Raw genomic sequence first — 20,030 nt, 5'->3', positions numbered from 1 at the left:
CTGCTGAAGGTTTCTCTTTTGTCAGTATTTCTGAGGACAGTGTATTTTTCATGGTCACAACCCACAAGATTTTGTGGGGATAATAAACAGTTTTCTTTGGGGAATAACACCAAAGTACTTTAAGTCAATAGGAATTATTAGTATGACAGTAATTAATGGGAAAGGAGTAGCACAGCTACAAACTCAGAAAAAAGCGGTTTTAAAATTGACTGTTTAAATTTTCTGTGAACTGAGCCATTAAAACACTTTGAAAGCAATGACTGAACTTTAAAATTTACTGAGACTGGAATTTTATAATAAAAAATAAAACTTAAATGTGTCTAGAAAATATAAGTTCTGGGTTTTTAGAAAAATTAAACCCAATGGTAGAGAGAATGTATCTGATTTAGGGACTTCAAATCAGTGAGCGCTAAGCTCCTAAACAAGAGACAGACATGAAAATATAATGTGATTATCTCTGTGACAAATGAAGTTTAATTTCAGGAAAATAATGGAGAAACCTTATTTTGAAGTCATTTGGTCTGTGTATCCAACAATAGCTCTGCCATGTATTGCATTTCCAGTAGTAAACAAAAGGACATGGATTTCAAACTGCATATTGGGAAGACCAAAGAAGATCAAATTTGATATTAATCCATGTGTTCAATCACATTCCTCTTTGTTGCATATTCTGAATATAACCTTCTCCTTAGATGAAGAAGCTGACACAAGGGCAGGAGGTGCTTCATGTAACTGAGGAAAGATCATGTCTTTAGGAAAGGAGAGAAAAGCAGCACTTTTCAGTCTCTGAAATGGCCTTGGAACAGCTGCACAAATCCTGAGTCATCAGATGAATCAAGTCTGTTAATGACTGAAGAGAACTTTCACTTCAAAAAATACAGAAGTATCCTGCCTTTAGATATTGATTATGTAGTATTTCCTTTGGGAAGCTTTAGTCATAAAGGTGCCAGATTTCAAGGCTTATTTAGAAATAAAAAATGTCAGAGGGATTTGGCTCTTAGTAATTGCACCATAAAAATGATGGTGGCCCATAGGCCTTGGAACATGAATCAGTTCCTCCAGCAGAAATCAGTGTGTAATTTTAGCTAACAGGCAAAGAGGGGGTTATTAAAGGGCAACAAAAAGGTAAAATTCACTCATAAAGAGAATTTTATACAACAGGTTAAATCAGGACAACCTGACTCAGGAACTCAGCAGCTGTCATTGCCTTCAGGTTCAGCTTGGACTGTATTGTAAAGAGCACCTGAAAAATCACAGTTCAGTTTCTTAGACCAAAGAGATAAGAGTCATGAGACTGTTGTAGCTGCCTTTAGGATGTTATCAACAGAGAATAAAGAATTACTCTAATTGTGTTGTAATGGTCCATACTCTCAGTAGATCCAAGAGACCAAGTCTCCCACCCCATGCTCAAGTTTCACTGATGGGCATGGCCACCAGCTGCATCCCACTCGTGGGGGGAAAAAGACCATTACTGTCCTCTTGCAGATATTTTGGCACCCAAAAGTGGAGGCTTTTGAAGATCTTTGTAGCAATGTGCTACCCGTGCAGAAGTGAATTATTTCTCTTTGGATCCAGTATTTTATACATCCACAAACTCTTGCCTTTTCAGAAGTAAATGTAAAATGTTCACACTTACACCAAAGCCAATTGAAGCAGTTTTGTGTTTAAATCCCTTTCCACAGTGGACCATCTTTGATCGATGTTTATAACACTGACACTCAAAAACCTTTACCCTCCTTTCTTCTTCCCACCACTGGGTTTTTCTCTCTGTGAACGTGTCTGCCATCCATAATCACTCTTAATACCTCATCTTTGACATCACAATCAATGAAGGGAAATAAGCTGTTACTTAATGGGGCCGACACAAAATCCATTTAAGTTAACGGAAAGACGCTCATTGTTTCCTATCAGCTCTAGGTCAGGCCAAAGTGAGCAGAGGGGGTGGAATTCAGCCTGTCATTTGTCATCCAAGAGGAAATGATTTCTACATCCCATTTGGAACTGCTTAGAGATTTTTAAACATATTTAGTAAAAGAAAACAAATTGATTTCTTCTCAGCAGTTAAATGGTGGAAATTTTACTCTGATGGGATAGTGTCTCATTTGGGGATTTTTAAGGTAAGTTTACTTGGATTGTATTATTGTTTATGATTGTGGCGTAGCTTAAAATGCTACTAAGATTTCTAAATGGTTTGGAAAAAAGGAAAAACAAATACAGGAGAGGAAGATCAAGATGAATGTAAGGCAGTGACACTGAAGAGGTCTGTGAGTTCCCTGGGTGGGTCATGGAGCACGGGGGCTTGGCCTCACTGGCAGGGGCTGTGAGGAGCCTGTGAACTCCCTCTGCCCTTCCTGCCAGCCTCCTCTCAAAGCAGCCTGCTGACAGCCTGCTAGTTTTATTTTTTTATAGGTTCCTTAAATACATTTGGAAAGGGAGAAAACATCTGTGCTCCAATGCACAGCAGGTCTTCTAGGTTTTGTAAACAGACTTAATAAAATATGAATCCATTTTTGTCTATGGCTCACAAATGTTTACAAATGTAATTCAGAAGCAAAATGTTCTTTACTAAAGCCCAACAAACATCAGCTACATTGTCCCTACTGTATTTCCCAATCTGAATAATGCTTGTTAGCCTTGGGAAGAGGGAGTGGAGGGACTGGCAGGCACAAGAAGATCTGGGTGATCATCTAATTTGCATTTCCCCTGATATGTTTAGAGACTGGGGTTTTTTCACTGTTTTTGCAAAAATAACTTGTGGTATTCAAGGACAAAAACCCAAATGTTCTTTCTCTTGGTTGTGGTATGTTACAAAGAGCAAAGGGAGTTCTGTTTCACCACATCCCTTCTGGCTGGCAGGAAGTTCTTGGGATGTAACATTCAGTTTCTGGTGGCCAGGCCAAGTTGCTGAGAGGTCAGAGGACTTGCAAGAGACAGAGGCATCAAGACGTTTGGTTTCAGTGCAAATTTACCTACTTAGCTCCAAACAGAACGATTGCAAAAACAATGTTACTGCTATTGGCAACCTTTGTGAGGCCTTGCATCCACCATCCACTTAATTTTCAGTCTGTCCTTGAGTTAGAGTTATAAATCATGTTATCTTGGATGGAAGGGATAAGTTTTGAGACACACTCTGACCTGACTTCTCTTTCTGCTGTGGTGGATAAAAGTCTCCAGCATTCCACTGATGTAACCGTGTGATTGGACTCACACAAATAAGACTCTGACCCATCACATAATTGCTGGAAGTCCTAACGAGGAAAAAGACCCCTAAATAGTTTGAAAGTTTTTGGGAACCAGTTGCACATCAATTAGATAAACAGTCCAGAGGGGCACAGGAGTCCCTCAACCTGTTTTTCAAGCTTGGACCCTCAGACAGATAATTCCTACCCTCCAGATTCCTGGGTCTTGAGGCTCAGCAGCAATATTTACAAGGAGGAGTAAGTGGAACAAAATCAATAAATAAACAGGCTATGCCCCTGATGAAGGATTAGACCCCTCTGTGTGTACAGGCTTTCCAGAAACTGCTCTCTCCCTGGGGCTGTCTCTTCTGAGCTGCTTCTGGTTATCCCCAGTGGGGAGTGAGAATCCTCACCGGGGCACAGCCTTGTTCTGCAGCACTGCACGTTCTAACCTCCTTATCTGCAGCTCGACGGGGCCAAATTGCAAGGCCACATTTTTGGGAACAGAGCCTTGGAGGGAGGTCACACTGGCCAAATGTGTTTCCTCAGGCCTTGCCCAGTGGCAGCGCATCAAAGCCCAGGAATTCCTGTGCTGTGCTCCAAGCGTTCCCCCTGGCTGAGCTCATTCCACTCTGCTCCCTCCTGTTTGGTTCAAGCTGCATCAGTGTTTTAAAGGACAGGGCGAGGTGCAGCCCCGGTGAGAAGGCACAGCAGAACATCTGGGCTGCCCCTGCAGGCAGCTGTGCCCGGTACTGCTCCCATCGATGCCCATGGCTCGCTGCCAACAGCATCATAGAATCATAGAATGGATTGGGTTGGAAAAGACCTCCGAGATCATCAAGTCCAACCCTTGGGCCAAATCCAGTCCCTTCACCAGATCATGGCATTCAGTGCCATGTCCAATCTCAGTTTAAAAACCTCCAGGGATGGGGAATCCACCCCCTCTCTGGGCAGCCCGTTCCAAGGCCTGATTACTCTCTCTGGAAAGAATTTTTTTCTGCTCTCCAACTTCAATTTCCCCTGGCAGAGCTTGAGCCCATCGTGCCCCCTTGTCCTATTGCTGAGTGCCTGGGAGAAGAGACCAACCCCCAACGAGTCCCATTTAATAGGGATGGTGGTTTCTCTGAGCTGCTTCCAGTTCCAGAACTTTATCCAAGTGTTGTCACAGCGTTTTGCTTAAATTGGAGAAAAGAACCCCAGACCTATGAGCAGCCCAGCACTGGGGAAACCTTGGTGGAGGTTTCAGTCAAAATGATGATTTTTTTAAATCAGAAATTTATAAAGGCACTTTCAGCTTCGCAGCAGGAATCCAAATTCCCATATTTCGGCAGTAGAGCTATTTTGGGTAAATTTTCACTAACATTAACCATTTAAAAGCTCTTTAGTGCCCTTCCAGAGGAGAAGGAGGCATCTCCTTTGAGGAAAGATGTCCCTCAGCAGAGGAGAGGTGATACTTGGAGGAGCTCATCTCTCTCCTTTTGTTCTGGAGTTTTGGATGGTGTTATTAATGCCACATAAACTGAGGGATGCTCTGTACCTCCCCTTGCATTCCTGCAGTGTAGAAGGTTAAATAAATGCTTGTTAAACTCCAGGCTCTATAGTGCACTACACATTAGTGCTGCTTTTAGTCATCAATATATTGCTATTTAAAGATGACTGGTACTTTTAAGTCTCCTGATTATTCATATTAAAAGAGTGTTTCTTTTTCATTTGAGATTTTATGCTGTCATGCAGATGTCTCCATAATTAAATGTTTGCTTGGCTCTTTCTGTCTCCAGTTGAGTAGACATTAATAGGGAACCTACCAAAAACAACTGCCAGAAATTTTCCTGCCCTTCAGTTTAAAAATATTAATATTGAATTACAGTGATGCTAAAAGTCCAATACGAAATCACTAAAGGAAATTAAAGCTAAATCGTTATGGTTTTGGAATCATCCAACATAGTTTGTTCAAACTGATATTTTTCTTACAGTTTCCCTGTGGGCACAGCAGAGACCTGTTCTCCACTGCACAAGGAGGGGGTAAATAAACATTTTTAAGCACAAAATCTCTCCACCTACAGCATAAAAGGTTAGTACTGAAGCTGCAAAATCAAAGGCCTTAACATTAGGAAGCCTTTTTGTATTTCTCTAATATTGCACAGTATTTAATGCCATAATCAAACAGTGTCTTTCCTGTAGGAAAAATCACACACTGAATAGACTACGATCACTTTGGGAGCAGCTATTCAGTATTTCATTTTTCAGTATGTGGCCTGGGATTTAATCCCAGCTGGGAGGGAGAGGTCTTAGAAACTGCAGTCTTGATAATCTGATCTGATCCTGGGTCATTTACAGAGCAGCCCTAATCTAACTTGTGCTCTGAATTTGCATGCTAAAATTTTCCTGTGAATTTTTTTGTCTTTAGAATTCTTTTTTCCTACAGTGAGAACAGCTGTCTCCTGATGCAGTGCCCACAGGAGAGACCTGCCTGGAGCAGCCAGACCTCACAGAGTAAATATCCACCTGCCCTGGCTGTGCCATTGCTGACATGCTCATGGCTACATCCCACGTTCACAGAGAGCAGGCGGATGCTTGGGATAACTTGAGGTGTAGATGGAATTGTACTGGTTACTGGGGATCCCAAAGGTGCCCTTTTTACAGCCACTACCCAGACCAAAGCTCTTCCCTGGGTAGGAGAATTTCCATCCTTGCAGCATCGCTGTGTCCCAGCTCCTGCCTCTGTTCAGGGCTATGCAGGGGGGCAGAGCTACATGTTACACAACCTGCAAACAGAACTGGAGCTCTGGAACAAAATCAAAGTAGGATCAAGTCTTCTGTAACAAGTGAGTAGGACCTTTAAATGGAAATGTTGTTTGTACTCATCCCCTTGCTGCTAAGGAGCAGAGAACAAATATTTGTACAACTGCCTTCACAAATCCAGTTCACATAAACCCTCTCCCGTCCCTGCAATAAAAAGCCACCAGAAAGGTTGGCTTTCCATTAAACTCTCCTGTGGGTGATGAACGTGGCTGCCTCCAAAAGCAGCCCTGCACTAAACATGTCATGGCAGGAATGAACCAGATATTTGCTCAGCTCAGAGGGCACATCCTCAGCTGGCCTTGGGATCTGTGACTCCAGCAAAGCCAGTGGGAGTCAGGTCTGCTCTCTGGACCTTTATTCCAGCTGTTTGGCTGCACAGATTTCCATCCCAAATCTTGCTTTTTATACTGAAATGTAAAAAAACAACCCAAGCAGTTCAGAGTATCTGTTTTGGTCACAACTTACCCACTGCAAATAGGGTTTGGTGAAGGATGGAGAGCAGCATCATGAAGATATGAGCTCTGCTTATCTCCACAGTCCCAGCACCCCTGAGGGATGGATCAGCCCATGAGGGATGAGGAACTGCATCCCAGTCATCTGCCAGTGGTTTTGGAGGTCTGTGAGGATGGGTCCATGCAGGGGTTCCCACCCTGACCCCCCCACACACACACACTGCACCTGGCTGCTGAGAAAGGGCTGTGGTATGTCTGTACCCACTGGTAATCATTTTTGAGAATTCCCAGCCCAGAGGTGAGTGGGATGATGCCCATCCTTTTGTCAGCATTCACACAGAGGACGTGGCAAAGCTACTTTTTTTTGTTGTCAAAAATGGCCATGAGAGCCAGGGAAGCAGCCTGAGCTGAGCACATGGAATGCAGGCAGCCACTGTGTGTGCCTGCCCCGGGGAGCTGTGCCAGCTCACCTCCACCCTGACCTCACACAGCCCTGGTGCTGCAGCTCCTGAGTCCAGCTCCGAGCAGCAGCTTTGGCCTCAGTGCAGCAGGAGGGTTTGTTTTGACGGCAGGATAATTAATGTGCCCCAGCTCCATGGCTGTAAAATCCCTGGGGAGACAAGGCATGTCTCACTGGTGCTGTGCCACAGCCAGGTGAGCGTGACACCATCTCCCCGCTGGGGGTGACTGCACTCAGCCATCTGACTGTAAAAACTACTGCTGTTTCCCTCTTTTTATACTGGCAAAGTGATATCCACTAACCATCCCACTTGGAAAAATATGACCCACCTCCCTGGAGAGGACACAGTGAGAAACAGCTATGGCAAACTTTTTTGATGTGAAATTGCAAACACTTTTCTTACACTGGAACTTCAGGCAGCATTGCAGGAGTGAGCCCTTTCTTCTGCTGTCCTGTAGAAGTTACTAAAAATGGGCTAAAACCAGTAAAGGCTAAAGCCATCCTTAATCAAAGAAGCCCTTGGCTGATGGCAGGTCCTGCTCTGCAGAGGAGTCCCAACCTGGTGCAGCATCACTGCAAGACTCTTGTGATTAAAGCCTGAGGGATTTCTGTATGTGCACATTCATCCCTTCATATAGCAATGTCCACATTTACATACGGCTGCTCCAGATTTTGCCCTGGTTTCACAACAAATAATCACTGCCTTTTTCTCCTTGGCTCTTCTTTTGGCTGAACTGTTCAGTTCTGGTTTATTTTATGTTCACTGTGGTTTAATTTTTTTTGTTCATTTCACCACTATTTGTGCAAGTAAACTCTGCAGATATAAATATAGAGCCATGCTGGTTTATCTGGGTATTCGACATTGATAGACTAAGTTACTTTTCCTAGAGATTTTCCATTATATATCAGCTTCCATTATGTGCTGAGCACTGGCATGAGAAGGAAACCTTGGCCATTACAGCCTTGTGCAAACATAGTTCTTTTCCAAGCTTTCTTTCTTACTACTAAATAAATATGTATGCAAGATAGCATGTGTGTAGTACTACAAAAGACTTATTTACACAACTTCCAAACCTATACAAATTCTAATGTATAGTTCCCACAGAAAATATTCTAAGACACAGAGCTGCAGTGACTTTTCCACACAGCTGTGCTCACACCACATCCAGGACCAGAAACCCAAAATGTACAGTAGAAACCAAACCTGTGTTATTCTCAGCTGAATCCAAATGAAGGGCCTCGTCACCTCAGAAGGAAAAAAGTCCACCTAAGATGTGCATTTCCTCTGGAGGTTCCCATCCCTCTTCCTTGGCTGTGAGAGCAGACTGGTTTTCTCATCTGGCACTCAGGTTGGTAAAAGAGAGGAGTGTTTCCATAGCCATGAGCTTGGGCTTGAGATCTGATTGACCTCATAACGCTGGTTCTGAAAGAAACCATCTCACCCAACAAAAAGTGTAAGATAAGGAAACTTTTCAATATCCTGAAAGGCAACAAGATGCCTGGCCAGTTTTGGAACTTTTTGGTAAAAAAACAAGAAATGAATCTGACTTCTGCCAACCACTGACTTTTGCCAACCACATTTTGGTTTTGCTTACAAACTCTTTCATTTCAAGTGTGCAATGGCATTGCCAGGTTAGACACAGCTCCTGCCAGCCTTGCAAGGATGGTCACATATCACAAACATCTCTCTGAGTGTTTGTATGTGTGTATATCCACACACACAGAGCCAGGTCTCCCATGGTTTCCCACCTAGGCATGACTGCAGAAGCCACAGACAAGGGGAGCAAAGGGTGATTTACACCAGCTGAAGATCTGCTCTATATTTTGCAACATACCTCATGCAAAGTAAACATGGCCTTGCATCATAAACTATAGGCTGGAGCCAAGAAGCAACTTAGCTTGAGAAGTCAGAGAATAAGGATAGAACAAGCCTGTTCAGGTTAAGAGCTCTGTATCTAAAAACATGTCCTGACATATTCACAGGAGGAGGTTAGGTAATTTTGAAGTCAATTTTTCTTTTCTTGCAACTCCCCAATCCTCTGAGCTCATTAAAATGAAGACACTCTAATTTCCAGGAGTGGCCAACAGGGAAAGGTCAAGGAAGGACTTCTTTGTAATGTTGATTCTCAAATTCCAGGTAGAAGAACGGCAGGGTTTTCATTAAAACACTGTCAAATGATAAATTACTGTGCTGTCAAAGGAAAGTAGGACTGCTATTACCTTATAGGCAAAAGGTAGTGAAAGAAAAGGCTTGATGATTTATAGCTTGTGTACAGGTCTGCCTGAAATGGGATCTCGGGGTGACAAAAACAAGGGTCTGGTTACCAGCAGCTGCTCCTGGTTGGGCACGGAGCAGCCAGAGCTGTTCATGAGCAACATGACACATCCCCTCTGCATGGGAGGTTTTGTGAGGCACAGGACTCCAGTTCTGAAGGTGCAAAGTTCTCAGAGAATGAGATGCTTTAGTCAGATCCTAAAGTCTTCAAAAGAAACAAAGAAGCAATTTTCGCTATTGTACCAAAGGTCAAACAAAGCAAGACAGCTCTGGGAACCCAGTGAGATCTGTGCTAAACAGAACACTCAGTCTCTTAGGGAGAATCTTGAGGGTTAAATCCAAAGCTGTTGCTTGTCACTTTGTGGTCTGTATTTCCATGGATAGATGCCAGAGGAAGACAGTCTGATTGGACAAATTATTTTAGTTCAAATTGAAACAAATCTTTGATTTCATTCATCCCATCTCCACTTGAAAAATGCCATCTGGCCACTTCAAGCCATCCTGACTTTAAACTAATTAAAAACATTGCTCGAGGCCCTCAAAGGGAAAACAAAGTGAGGTTCTGTGTGTCTCAGGTACAGCTCTAATGCCGTGGGGTTAGGGTGTTCACAGATATAACTGCCTTTGTCTCCCAGGAAAGGATTCCTCAAATCCATGGGTTGGATCTAAATACCAAGCCACTGTCTTTCAACAGGTAATTAGCTGGAGCAATTAGTGGTCATGTTGTTGTACAAAAAATAACACAGGGCACGTGAAAATCGACAGTCAGAGTGGCTGGACCTGAAAATGGGGAGCAATGGCAGAAAGTTAGGGCAGATCAGCAGCCAGACCGTGGCTTGACACGGGCTCTGAAGTGTGGCAGCCAAATAGTAACCGTGGTTGTACTCATGCAAATTTGGGCCCCTCTCCTGCACTGCACTTGCACTCACGTCACCCCAGGGTATTTCCACTGAAATCCTGCTGAATTACCTGGAGTAACCTCCTGCCTGCAGCAGGGAAAGGGAGAGCACAGCACAGCCTGTTGGCTTCAGACCTGGTGCAGGGTCATGCCTGAGTCCTGAGCAACCGAAGCTGGCCCCTGGAAATCCAAAAACTGGAGCATGGAAAGACCAGTGACTTGTGGGGAGATACCAAGTGCATATGATGACATGTACCTGAATCCCAGAACATGTTTTTCAGAAAGCTGATGCTTGGGCCAGTAGTTGCTTTGTGAAGTTCACTGTCAAGTCACCTGCCCTGTCCCTTGAGCTGCTGGAGAAGAAAGAGGGTGATTCAAGGTGAGGTGAAGAATGAGAATCAAGCTGGGGTGACTTTTGTGAAAATAAGATACTTTAATATAGGGTTAAAACAGAAGAACCTGCAATCTTTATGCAACAGCTTGTAATTATGTGCACAAAGACATGTCTCTGCATGTGTAGGTGTATGCATTATACATTAATATGGGTATAACAACAAAAGAAGCTGATATAGTTGCTTTTCATTCCTTATTATCTTTTATTAGGAGATATGCCCTATGATGGTTTCAGTTTTTTAAATCCGTGGCAAAACATGAAAGCACTTTCTGCCTTCACCACATGCAGGAGCCTGTGCCCTGCCAGCAGGGCTGTACCTACAAACCCAGTTCTCTCTCTGAAGCCTTGTCCTGCTCCGGTCATCTGAGGCACTTGCTGTCCCCATCCCAGGTTAAAGTCATGATCAGGCACACTGAGTTCTAAGCCCAAAATGCCCCTTTGAACTCAGAGCTTATCTGAGCCCTTGTTGCCTCCTGGCGGGTTATTCTGTGAGTTTGAGACGATGTGATCTGGCTGACAGAGGTTTATCCTCTAAGACAGAAAAGCTGGTGCCCTGTGGGAACTGAGCTAATCTGACAGGGCAGCACTTAAACCAAACGAGAGTGGCAAAATGCTGCTGCCCCAGGAGGATGCTCTGGAGCCCTGTGCTAACAGGATGCAGGGCAGCTGCCCACGCTCACAGCACTGTGCTCACTGCTCCAGCTTGGAGCACATGTCCTGCCTGGCCCTCCTCAGGATGTGCCATGGTGCCCTCCACAAGGTCCTGGTGCTCATCCTGGGGGGTCTGGTCTCTTAGGATGGTTAGGGGGCTGCTGAGATCTGTTTTTTGCTCCACCTATCTGCACTGGATGGGAAGTACCCAGAGATCCAAGAGTACAGGCAGGTAAGAGTGCTGCTGTACACCTGCCTGGAAAGGAAGTAATAGCAAAAGGCTGGACCTGGTCCAGTTCAGGGGAGAACAAGACTTTGCTACATGTAGAAACAGAGAAGTGCTTCACCCTTGAGTGATGAGAGCACAGCCCGGACTTCAGCCATTTGCCTTCATCTTTTTCATCCAGTAAGTATACCTTGACTTCTGCTTGAAAAAATGAAAATACCTGGCTTCTGTAACATCTGTGCTTCCAGGTTACCCTTAGCCCTTCCCAGCAGAGAGGGCACAGAAAAAACATGGTCACAACTCATGTCCTCCCAAGCAGCTGTTAAACAAAACAGGAAAAGGCAGCCCTACAGCCTGACCGTGCTTTGAAGCTCTGCCCTGAGGGCCAGACTGGGGTCGTCTTTGGGGAAGCTTTTACAGGCACCACTCACCAGTGCTGGAACCTTTCTCTGCCTTCTTGCCTCAAGCATAACTGCCCTCTCCTCTGGGGAGCTCTACCCCAGGCTGGGCATCCTGTTTTTCACTGCACACTAAGAGCAAACGGGCAGAGAAATAAAACCACACATTCACCTTCAGCAGCTGAGTAGGCAAAGCATTTTGTGTCTGCAAGAGGGGAAGAGCAGCCAGTCCATCTACAAAAGAGTTTCCCAGTCACCAGCCCATGATAATATCTTACAGTACTCTAATGGCAGTTTAACTGTCACCCCAAGAAGCAGATGGACTTTTGTAATACTGAGAACACAAAATCACAAGAGGAGGAAAGCAGCTGGATCTGCTGAAAAGACAGAATTGATTGGAAGGAAAGAAAAGAGATCTAGAGTCAATGACAGGGGAGCAGCACATTCCCTCCCAAGCCAAATAACCCTGCCAAGACAGTTGCAAAAACACACAGATTTGACAATGATGAGCCATATCTTCTCCTCCAGTCATGGCTTAATATCCAAGCAGTTCTCTCTCATCTGCCACCGTGGATTGGTAAAAACCTCCATCCTCCCAAGGAACTCAAACACCAGCATGTTTTGTAAATATCTGTCCCAAGGATGTCTCATTAATGCTTCACAATTATATTTTCCACACCAGAATGAGTTAACATTGGAGTCTCTGCCCTGGCTTCGAATTTCCTGGCTTTCCCCTGCCTGCGTCACAACATAATTCTTTCCAGCCAGCCTTTTCCTCAGATGTTCAGAGTTAGCATTGGGACCTCTGCCAGCTGTCCTGCCCAAAACAAACACAGAGCCTCCTGATGCCAAAGATTTGCCTTCTATTCAGTTCCCCAGGGATAGAGCTCTTGGCTTTACAAGTGATGCCCCGATTTTCAATTCAGCATATGTATATAAATAAAAATGCAGCTTTATAGAGCCTTGTCTGCACTAGACAAGACCTGATGGCATGTCCCTACAAGCTGTCTCTCTCCATCAACTGTAAATAGAGCTTCAATTAATTAATGAGATTATCTGCCAAGTTAGTACACATTGTTTCAGCAAGGAAAATAAGCTTATTGTCAAGTTACTTTTTGCTGGTGTAATCATGTCAGCAGCACAGTTTTTGCTAGTAATAAAAACACCCACCCATTATCAAACCACCCTGGTTCCAGCGCAAACCTGGTCTAAAACTAATGCCCTGAAAAGTGACAAAATACTATTCCCATCTCAGTAAAAAGCTTTTCTTTCCCTCCAGTGTCTCTGAGTTCCCACCTTCCCTGCCGTGGTGACCTGAGTGCTGTGCCTGGAGGGCTGGAAATTGCAGAGCTGCTGGTGGCTGATGAGAAATGATTGGAAGGAGGTGTTGCCCTGAGCCCTGCAGAGAGCAAAGCAGAGCCCTGCCCTGCTCCCCGTGGGGCACCACTGAGGTGTGGACACATCCTCTGACTCTGCTGAGGGACGTGTCCTCCAGGCTCAGGACAGGCAGAGTGCGTGTCCTCCGGAGAGCCAAGGCTGCTGCCCTCTGATCTTCTTTTGGAAGGAAAACAAGTAGGTTCCTCCTGTTTGATGAAACAAGTGTCTGACTTATATCAAGTCTATTCTTAATATGCTCCTGAGAGAGGAAGAACATGCAGAGAATGGGAAAGAAATCACCTGGAATAAGCACTATTAATGCACCTCCATCAAGTACTGCCTATTTTTGGTTGTTGTTGGGGAGGGTATGAGGTACAGTGTTGTACCCAATGAACAAGGCATGTGCAGACATTAAATCAACTGCTGCTACTCATGGATTTTTTACTGTTTTTTTAATAATATATTTGTTTCATGCATGCCCAGTTTCCAGCAATAAACCTGAGGCAACTCCCATTAATCCCTCAGTAGTTTGAGGCTCTGTTTCGTCATTTGAAGAAAGCAAAGGTGGATGTGCCCAATTCTTGCCTCCCCTCCTCTTTCTTGAAAGGTTTAGCCCTCAAATTGGCACATTTATTTTATGTAAAAGAAGTGGCTGAGCTAAAAATAGAACGTGAATAATATTACCTAAAGAAGTTACAAGAAAATATTGATGATTTAGAAAATGCAATTATTTAAAATAGAGCTGGATGCTAAGCCTATGTTCTTTGCTCATCTGAAGTCAATAGCAATTAAATTCAGTCTATTTTTAGAGTAATGAAGTGCTATATCACAGGTCCAATCAGATTCAGTACTGAAGGAGTGCGAAATGTGGGTGCTTAAACAATATGTCCAGGTCTTCTATGCATTCAGGAAGTGACACAAATATATAATCATTCATAATTAACAATTTCTCCATAGCACCACCCATGAAAGGATCTCATGTTCCTTCATAAATATTAATTAAATCAACCTAACAGCCCACTTGTGTAACAATTATTACTGCCATTAACAGATGGAGAAACTAGGGCACAGCTTCATTGCCCACACAGAGCATCTGCTGCAGATCTGGGATGAGAGTGACCCATCCACAGCCTGGGCTGAACCATCGTGCTGCATTCGGATGCCTTGTGACAAGGATCTGCCTCCAAAAGCTGCCCCCAGTTTGTCACTAGGGTGGAAATGCCTTTTTGAAATGTTAATGGCAAACAGTGTCAGTATAAGAGGGGGAAACGAAGGAGCAGCATCTCCAAGGAAACCAGCACACAGGGAGGAGGAGGAGGGAGTGATGACACTAAACCAGGAGTAGAACAGGAGCTAGAGTTGGCAGCTGTTCCCATTTTCCCTTTTGTTAAAAAATATTTCCGAGATGATTTTCTCTTGATAAATCAGACACCTTTCTGCTGTGAATGTCAGAGCAGTTTAGTTATAAACAATTAATTAGGCTTTCCATCACCCAAGCATGAAGAACCAGACCTCTACCTCTGAGCCCTGAGAGCTGCCTCAGGAGCCCACCTGCCTCCTCCCCTGGGCAGCAGCAGCCACCAGCAGGCTCCGGCACACGTCCCCATCCCTCACACCTTCCTCACGTGCACATCCCCACTGCAGCTCCAGCTGTCATTCCAGCCACCTCTGAGAGCTGCTATTTTGGGTCAGGCTGCAGGAGCCCCTCAGGGACATCAGCAAGGCACATGGATCTGCTGTCAACCCCCAGACCCCACCTGGCAGAACACACTTTGCACAGGGAGTCAGGCACTCGGGAGGGTCACAAAGTCATTTGGGCTGGAGCAGGAGAATCAGGCTGATACTTTGCCTTTTAAAAAGGACACGTGTAGCTTGAGAGACTTGGGTTCGTGGGTTTTAATTCATCTAAAAGATGGCTAGTGGGCTATAGGGCTCCCTCTAGCACAAAATAGTATTGGCTCATGGCTGGAAGAACAGTATTTCCAATTAAACTCCCAATATCAGTTCCTACTGCTTGGCACCATCAGAGCACCATCACTGCACAAGCTGAATCACTGATAATGCAAGGTGATGCAGTTCTAGGCAGTAAAAACTATTCTTAAACTCCTCTTACAGCCAAGGGGTTTGACTTGGACATGTTACTCTGCTTCTATACTCAGCACTATCAGAGAATGAGCATTTGCACCATGAAACAATGGTCCAATGGTACAATTAAAAAAATGAGACAAGATTTATCCCTTTTCAAATTCAAAACAATCACAGCATGGGAAGGAATTCTTCCTCGTGAATATGGGTTAGTCTGTCTGGATTAATCCTCCACTCATATGTAGTGGCTTATTAGGGATTTTAAAAAGAAATCTGAAGGCTCAGACAGTATGTTTACAGCGGAACAGGCTTACATGAAAGATGTATTTTCAGTTAATTTAATTACTTGTTTGACTTGAATGAATGTTGGAGAAGCCTAGAAATCTTTTCTTTCCCTGTTGTTTCTGTGAAACCCTTTAATGAAGGCTCTACAGATGCAGTAATATGTGACTTTAAAAGGGCACTAAAGCTAACTGAAAGCAAGCCAATGCAGACTGAATTCCTGCTTCATGCAGAACAGCAATAAATCCTCCCAGCACCCCTCAGTTCCCTTCATATCACAGAGCTACAGATTGTCAGAGTGCCTTGGTGACCATGGGTGTTGTAAGGTTCTGTGTCCAGGCTTTGCCCAGAGTTAATGTGGCTTCTTCATCAAGTTCTTTGTTCCACCTGCTCCAGATGGAGTATATTTTATTTTATTCTCTTTGAACCTACTGGGGTTAGTTCATACAGTGAAATTCAGGTGCATCCACTGCGTGCCAAGTTTTGTAGTAACACCCTTATGAACTGCATAAATGAAGAAAGAAATTTCAGTGCAGAGGGCAGAAGAGCAGAGAAAATGAATGCAGAGCAGACACGGAGCAGAGGAGCAAGAACTGCCCCATAAACCAAGGCTGAGCTGGGAATAGAACATATTTCCTAAATCCCTGCCTGGCCATCCAATGTTCTCCAACTCATATTGCTCCTGAAAAAATGTTAACACAATTTGACCAACATCTTGCTCCTTTGCAAACAGCACCTGCTTCAGAACAGTATTTCTGTGCTGGATATCCCAGCCTTAAGTACTGCCTAATCCTCTGGGCAAAGCACACGGAGACAGGCATGGGTAGGATTAAGCAAGGCACAAACCCAGGGTAGACTGAACAAAGACGAGAATATTTTGTCCCCATTTCCTCACACTGGTGCAAAGGACATGGGCAGGGGACTGCAAACACGAGGGCATGCAGCTTCAAGGGTGATTTCTGGCAAGCTTGGCCTTGTAAAAGCTCATTTGCATGCATTAATCCTGCCACAGTCATTAAATAAAGCATGGTAGTAGAGACTTCCCCAAAGCAGTAATTTCACTGGCCGTGACTTGATTACTTGGAATTCTTGGTACATATTCAAGGGCTCTCCTACTGCTTTAATACTCCAACATCATTCTGGTATAGACAAAACTAAGAAAGCCATATTATTCCCATTAGGAAGGCAAAGTCCTGATGCACTTTAGTTTCTCATTTTCCAGAAGGGGGTTTACTCTCTGTTTACCCTCCTGCTATCAGCAGGAAAGTGTCATTTGCTGCTTTTGCCTCCACGTTTCAGGGCAGAGTCCAACACTATCACAACTGATAAATTTTCTTCTGAGTGAACACTGTGCTTCTGGAAACTGCTCCCCTGCCCATGGCCTCCCCAGGGACCACCAGCAGCACCACAGCTCAGCTTCCCAAAGCCTAAGCAAGAAAACTTCCCCTGCCAAAATCAGCAACTTTCCACTGGGTTTCAAGGAGCCAGCAGTCTGTGGCCAGTGCACACAAAAGGTTTGCCATTAAAGAAAACTACGTATCAGGAGAATTTCAGCTATCTCAAAGTATTTATTAACACAGCCTTGCAAGTCTGTCTCTCCATGTGTTGCTTACAGAAACAAACACTGTGGCAAAGATACAGCACACGTGTCATGGAATCATCGAGTTATTTGCATGACCTTCATCAAAGAACCACAGAGCTTTTCTGCTGGCACTGTGGCATTTAGTATGACACCTCACCATCAAAGGAAACAGCTGTGCCACACTTTGTGATATTTTTGAGCTCTTTTTAGTCCCCTCAAGGTCTTTTTAGCAAAGATTATTATTTCTGTTCCTTAACACCAGGGATCCCTTATCACCAAGAAGGCTCCTAGCAGGTTAGGTGATACACGAACACACAAAAAGGTTTAAAGAGATTACAGGCTGAATAGGAGGCAGGTGGGAGAGTCCAAGGAAAGACAACACTGGCCTGTGGGGGTGACAGTGGCCACAACATACAAGCAGCTTAGTCCCTGCCAAGTTTTGCCAAAGCAGCTAGAGCTTACAGTTGACTAATTGCATTTTCATTGCTAAATAACCAAAACAACATTCAATATCATTATTTCAGTATAATACTTGGAAGAGGATCATGCCACCAACTTTGGGTTTATTACCAGTTTCATCACATCAAAGGTTTTACTCCAGCACCCAGCTCTCAGGAGCCTTCCTTTCCAAACCAGACATATCCATAACTCACAGGGGTGCAAAGGACAGCTTGAAAACAAAACCTGGGCTCACCCATAAGAATTAAGAAACCAAAAGAAAAACCAGTAACCATTCTGGCTCCCTTTCTTAGAATACAGTTAAATGAGAAGCCACTCTCTAGATTTCTTTGGCACTGCCAGGATGTTCTGTGGCTGATTCATAAGCCAGCATGTCTGGGGATGTAGCACAAGCTGACAGTTCCTACCCAGCTGGAGTACAAGCCATGCAATCCAGCCAACGGCTTTGCTCAATTATAGTTCAACTTCACTGCAGTTTATTTCTGGAAGTATTTAAAATGCCTGTCCTGAAGGCATTAGGACCACTGCAATCCCATGAGTCATCCTCAATACCTAACACAGGCAGGTAAAAAATCTCACCATACCAAAGCTTTCTGTAGGACTTGGTGTGTACTTCACATTAAGAAAATGTAAAATAGCATAAGGGACAGACAACTGCAACAGTCTGGGGCCAGTGCTAATTTCCCCTTAATAACCAGTTAAAATCCACCAGTTAAAGAGTACTACCCTCAGGAACTCAAGAAATATCTAGAGAGACACAGTAACTTGGTATTAAACATCGCATTAAGCACTGAGAGGGAGAAACCCAGTAAGATGAAGAAGTAACTTTTTAACCAAAAAGGCCTTGAGCTTGTATCTCCCAAATTCTGGGAAGAATAACAGGAGCTGATGCAGATAACACTGGATTTACTGGAGATACAACAAGGGCCTTGATGTGACCGAGATGGAACAACTGAGGAAAGGTTCAGGGGCAGAGGCAGGGGCAGACATGTGGAGATGCTCACTGAAAGCCAGGATGTAGGGGCAGAAATTCCTGTTCCAGTGTGACAGATGGCAGTGATGACTCACATATATCACGTTACTGGTAAATTTACCCCATTTCACAATTTCTCTTGGGCAGAAGGCATCATACCCAGCTTTTCCAGGAAGTATATTGTATCCAGTGGGGGTATTGGTGTGGGCAGGGGGTACTCTGTCCCATGAGAGCAGAGCTCACATTCTACCTTCAGAAAGTAAGTGCCTAGACAGGCTTGGCACTGCCCTCAGGGGACCTCACAGACAACATGGAAAGTATTAAATTCTGATGGGGGAAGCAGCTGGCTCCTATCAGAAAAGCACAATCTCCATCCTTTTAAAATCCTTAGTGTTTCTTTTCTCTCTGGGGAGATGGGAACAGCCTACCAAGGTCATTTGCACTCTGCTGGCCGAGGAAGACATGCCGAAGCTGCATGGAGGGCAGCTCAGCCCATCCGGGTGGGATGCTTTGAACAACACTGTGCTCTTGCCAAAATAACTGTACCAGACACAAGTGGAGATTAAACCAAGGTCCCTCACCAGTGCCTGGGTGAGTAACAGCGTCACCGCCTCTGACTGCCAGTGGGCTGCGAGGCAGCAGAACGCAAATGGAAATTAGCCTCTTTATGGCTGGCAGGCAGAAGTGCAAGCTCATATCGATGCAGAGCACGGCTCGACACAAAATGACCCCCCGTGGCAATGGTGCTGTATCAAATGAACCGGCGGCTCAGCTTACCTTGCGAGCGCGTTATCCTTTTGCAGCCGGAGAGTAAACATAGCGGGCAGCGAGGCGGGCACGGAGCTCCGGGGCAGGTCCCCTTACACAACAGTAGTCCTTTTCCCCTGCAGGTCGGCAGGGTTTTCGTAGGCAGAGATGAGCCCCTTTGCCCAGCGAGTGCCAGGGGAGCCCTGCTGCATCACCACCAGCCGGATCGGGGGCTGGGTGTCTGCAGGGACCTCAGGGGCATATTCCTTGCTGGGATCCTTCCCCCTGCAGTCATAGAGCACACAGGAGATCAGGAAAACCAGGAGCAAAATGACATAACTAGCTACCAGAATGATGAGGTTCAAGGTAACAGGGTCAATCTCCAAATAAAACTCCATTTGGTCCCATGCTCTGGAGGGCAAACCCGGCGAGGGAAGTTTCATATGCACGAGTGAGCGGCCGGTAACCGATCACAAGAGATGTATTGGCTTTGAGGTAAAAATACACTAATCCTCAGGTCTCCTGTAGCAATGGATTTCCCTGAACTGGACGATTAAAGCAGCTCAGTTTAATAACTTAAGCTCCTTCTTTTAATGCCACGTTACCTACAGTGGCAGAAGCTAAATTTGATTGCTATATTGACAGGAAAACATCCCCCTTGCCCAGGGACCATCTCTTTCCTTGACAGGCAGGTACCAAACTGAGTTTACAGGCATTTTGCAGAGCCTTCCTTCCTTAGGTGGGTTTGGGCTTTGGGGCTGTAGAAAACTGAGCTGGACAATTAGTAAAT

The 20,030-nt window shown here is 44.7% G+C and overlaps 2 protein-coding genes across 2 annotated transcripts in view; both read right to left on the bottom strand.

Annotated features, from left to right (window-relative positions):
* The window catches only part of MMD (monocyte to macrophage differentiation associated), a 42,987-nt gene extending 23,628 nt beyond the window's left edge, over positions 1-19,359 (bottom strand). The window contains exon 1 of the mRNA XM_071573362.1: positions 19,271-19,359. Within this exon, the coding sequence (XP_071429463.1) occupies positions 19,271-19,311 (41 nt within the window). The 5' untranslated portion in view covers positions 19,312-19,359. The remainder of the gene's footprint in view (positions 1-19,270) is intronic.
* SMIM36 (small integral membrane protein 36) lies at positions 19,354-19,687 on the bottom strand. The gene has a single exon (XM_071573364.1). The coding sequence runs from the start codon at positions 19,681-19,683 to the stop codon at positions 19,354-19,356; it is 330 nt and encodes a 109-aa protein (XP_071429465.1). The 5' UTR covers positions 19,684-19,687.
* Between the last annotated feature and the right edge of the window lie 343 nt (positions 19,688-20,030).

This window comes from Pithys albifrons, chromosome 19 (genome assembly GCF_047495875.1).
Source record: "Pithys albifrons albifrons isolate INPA30051 chromosome 19, PitAlb_v1, whole genome shotgun sequence".
In the NCBI taxonomy this organism is placed as follows: domain Eukaryota; kingdom Metazoa; phylum Chordata; class Aves; order Passeriformes; family Thamnophilidae; genus Pithys; species Pithys albifrons.
Note: the sequence above shows the minus strand (reverse complement) of the source record. Positions and strands in the feature narration are given on the sequence as shown.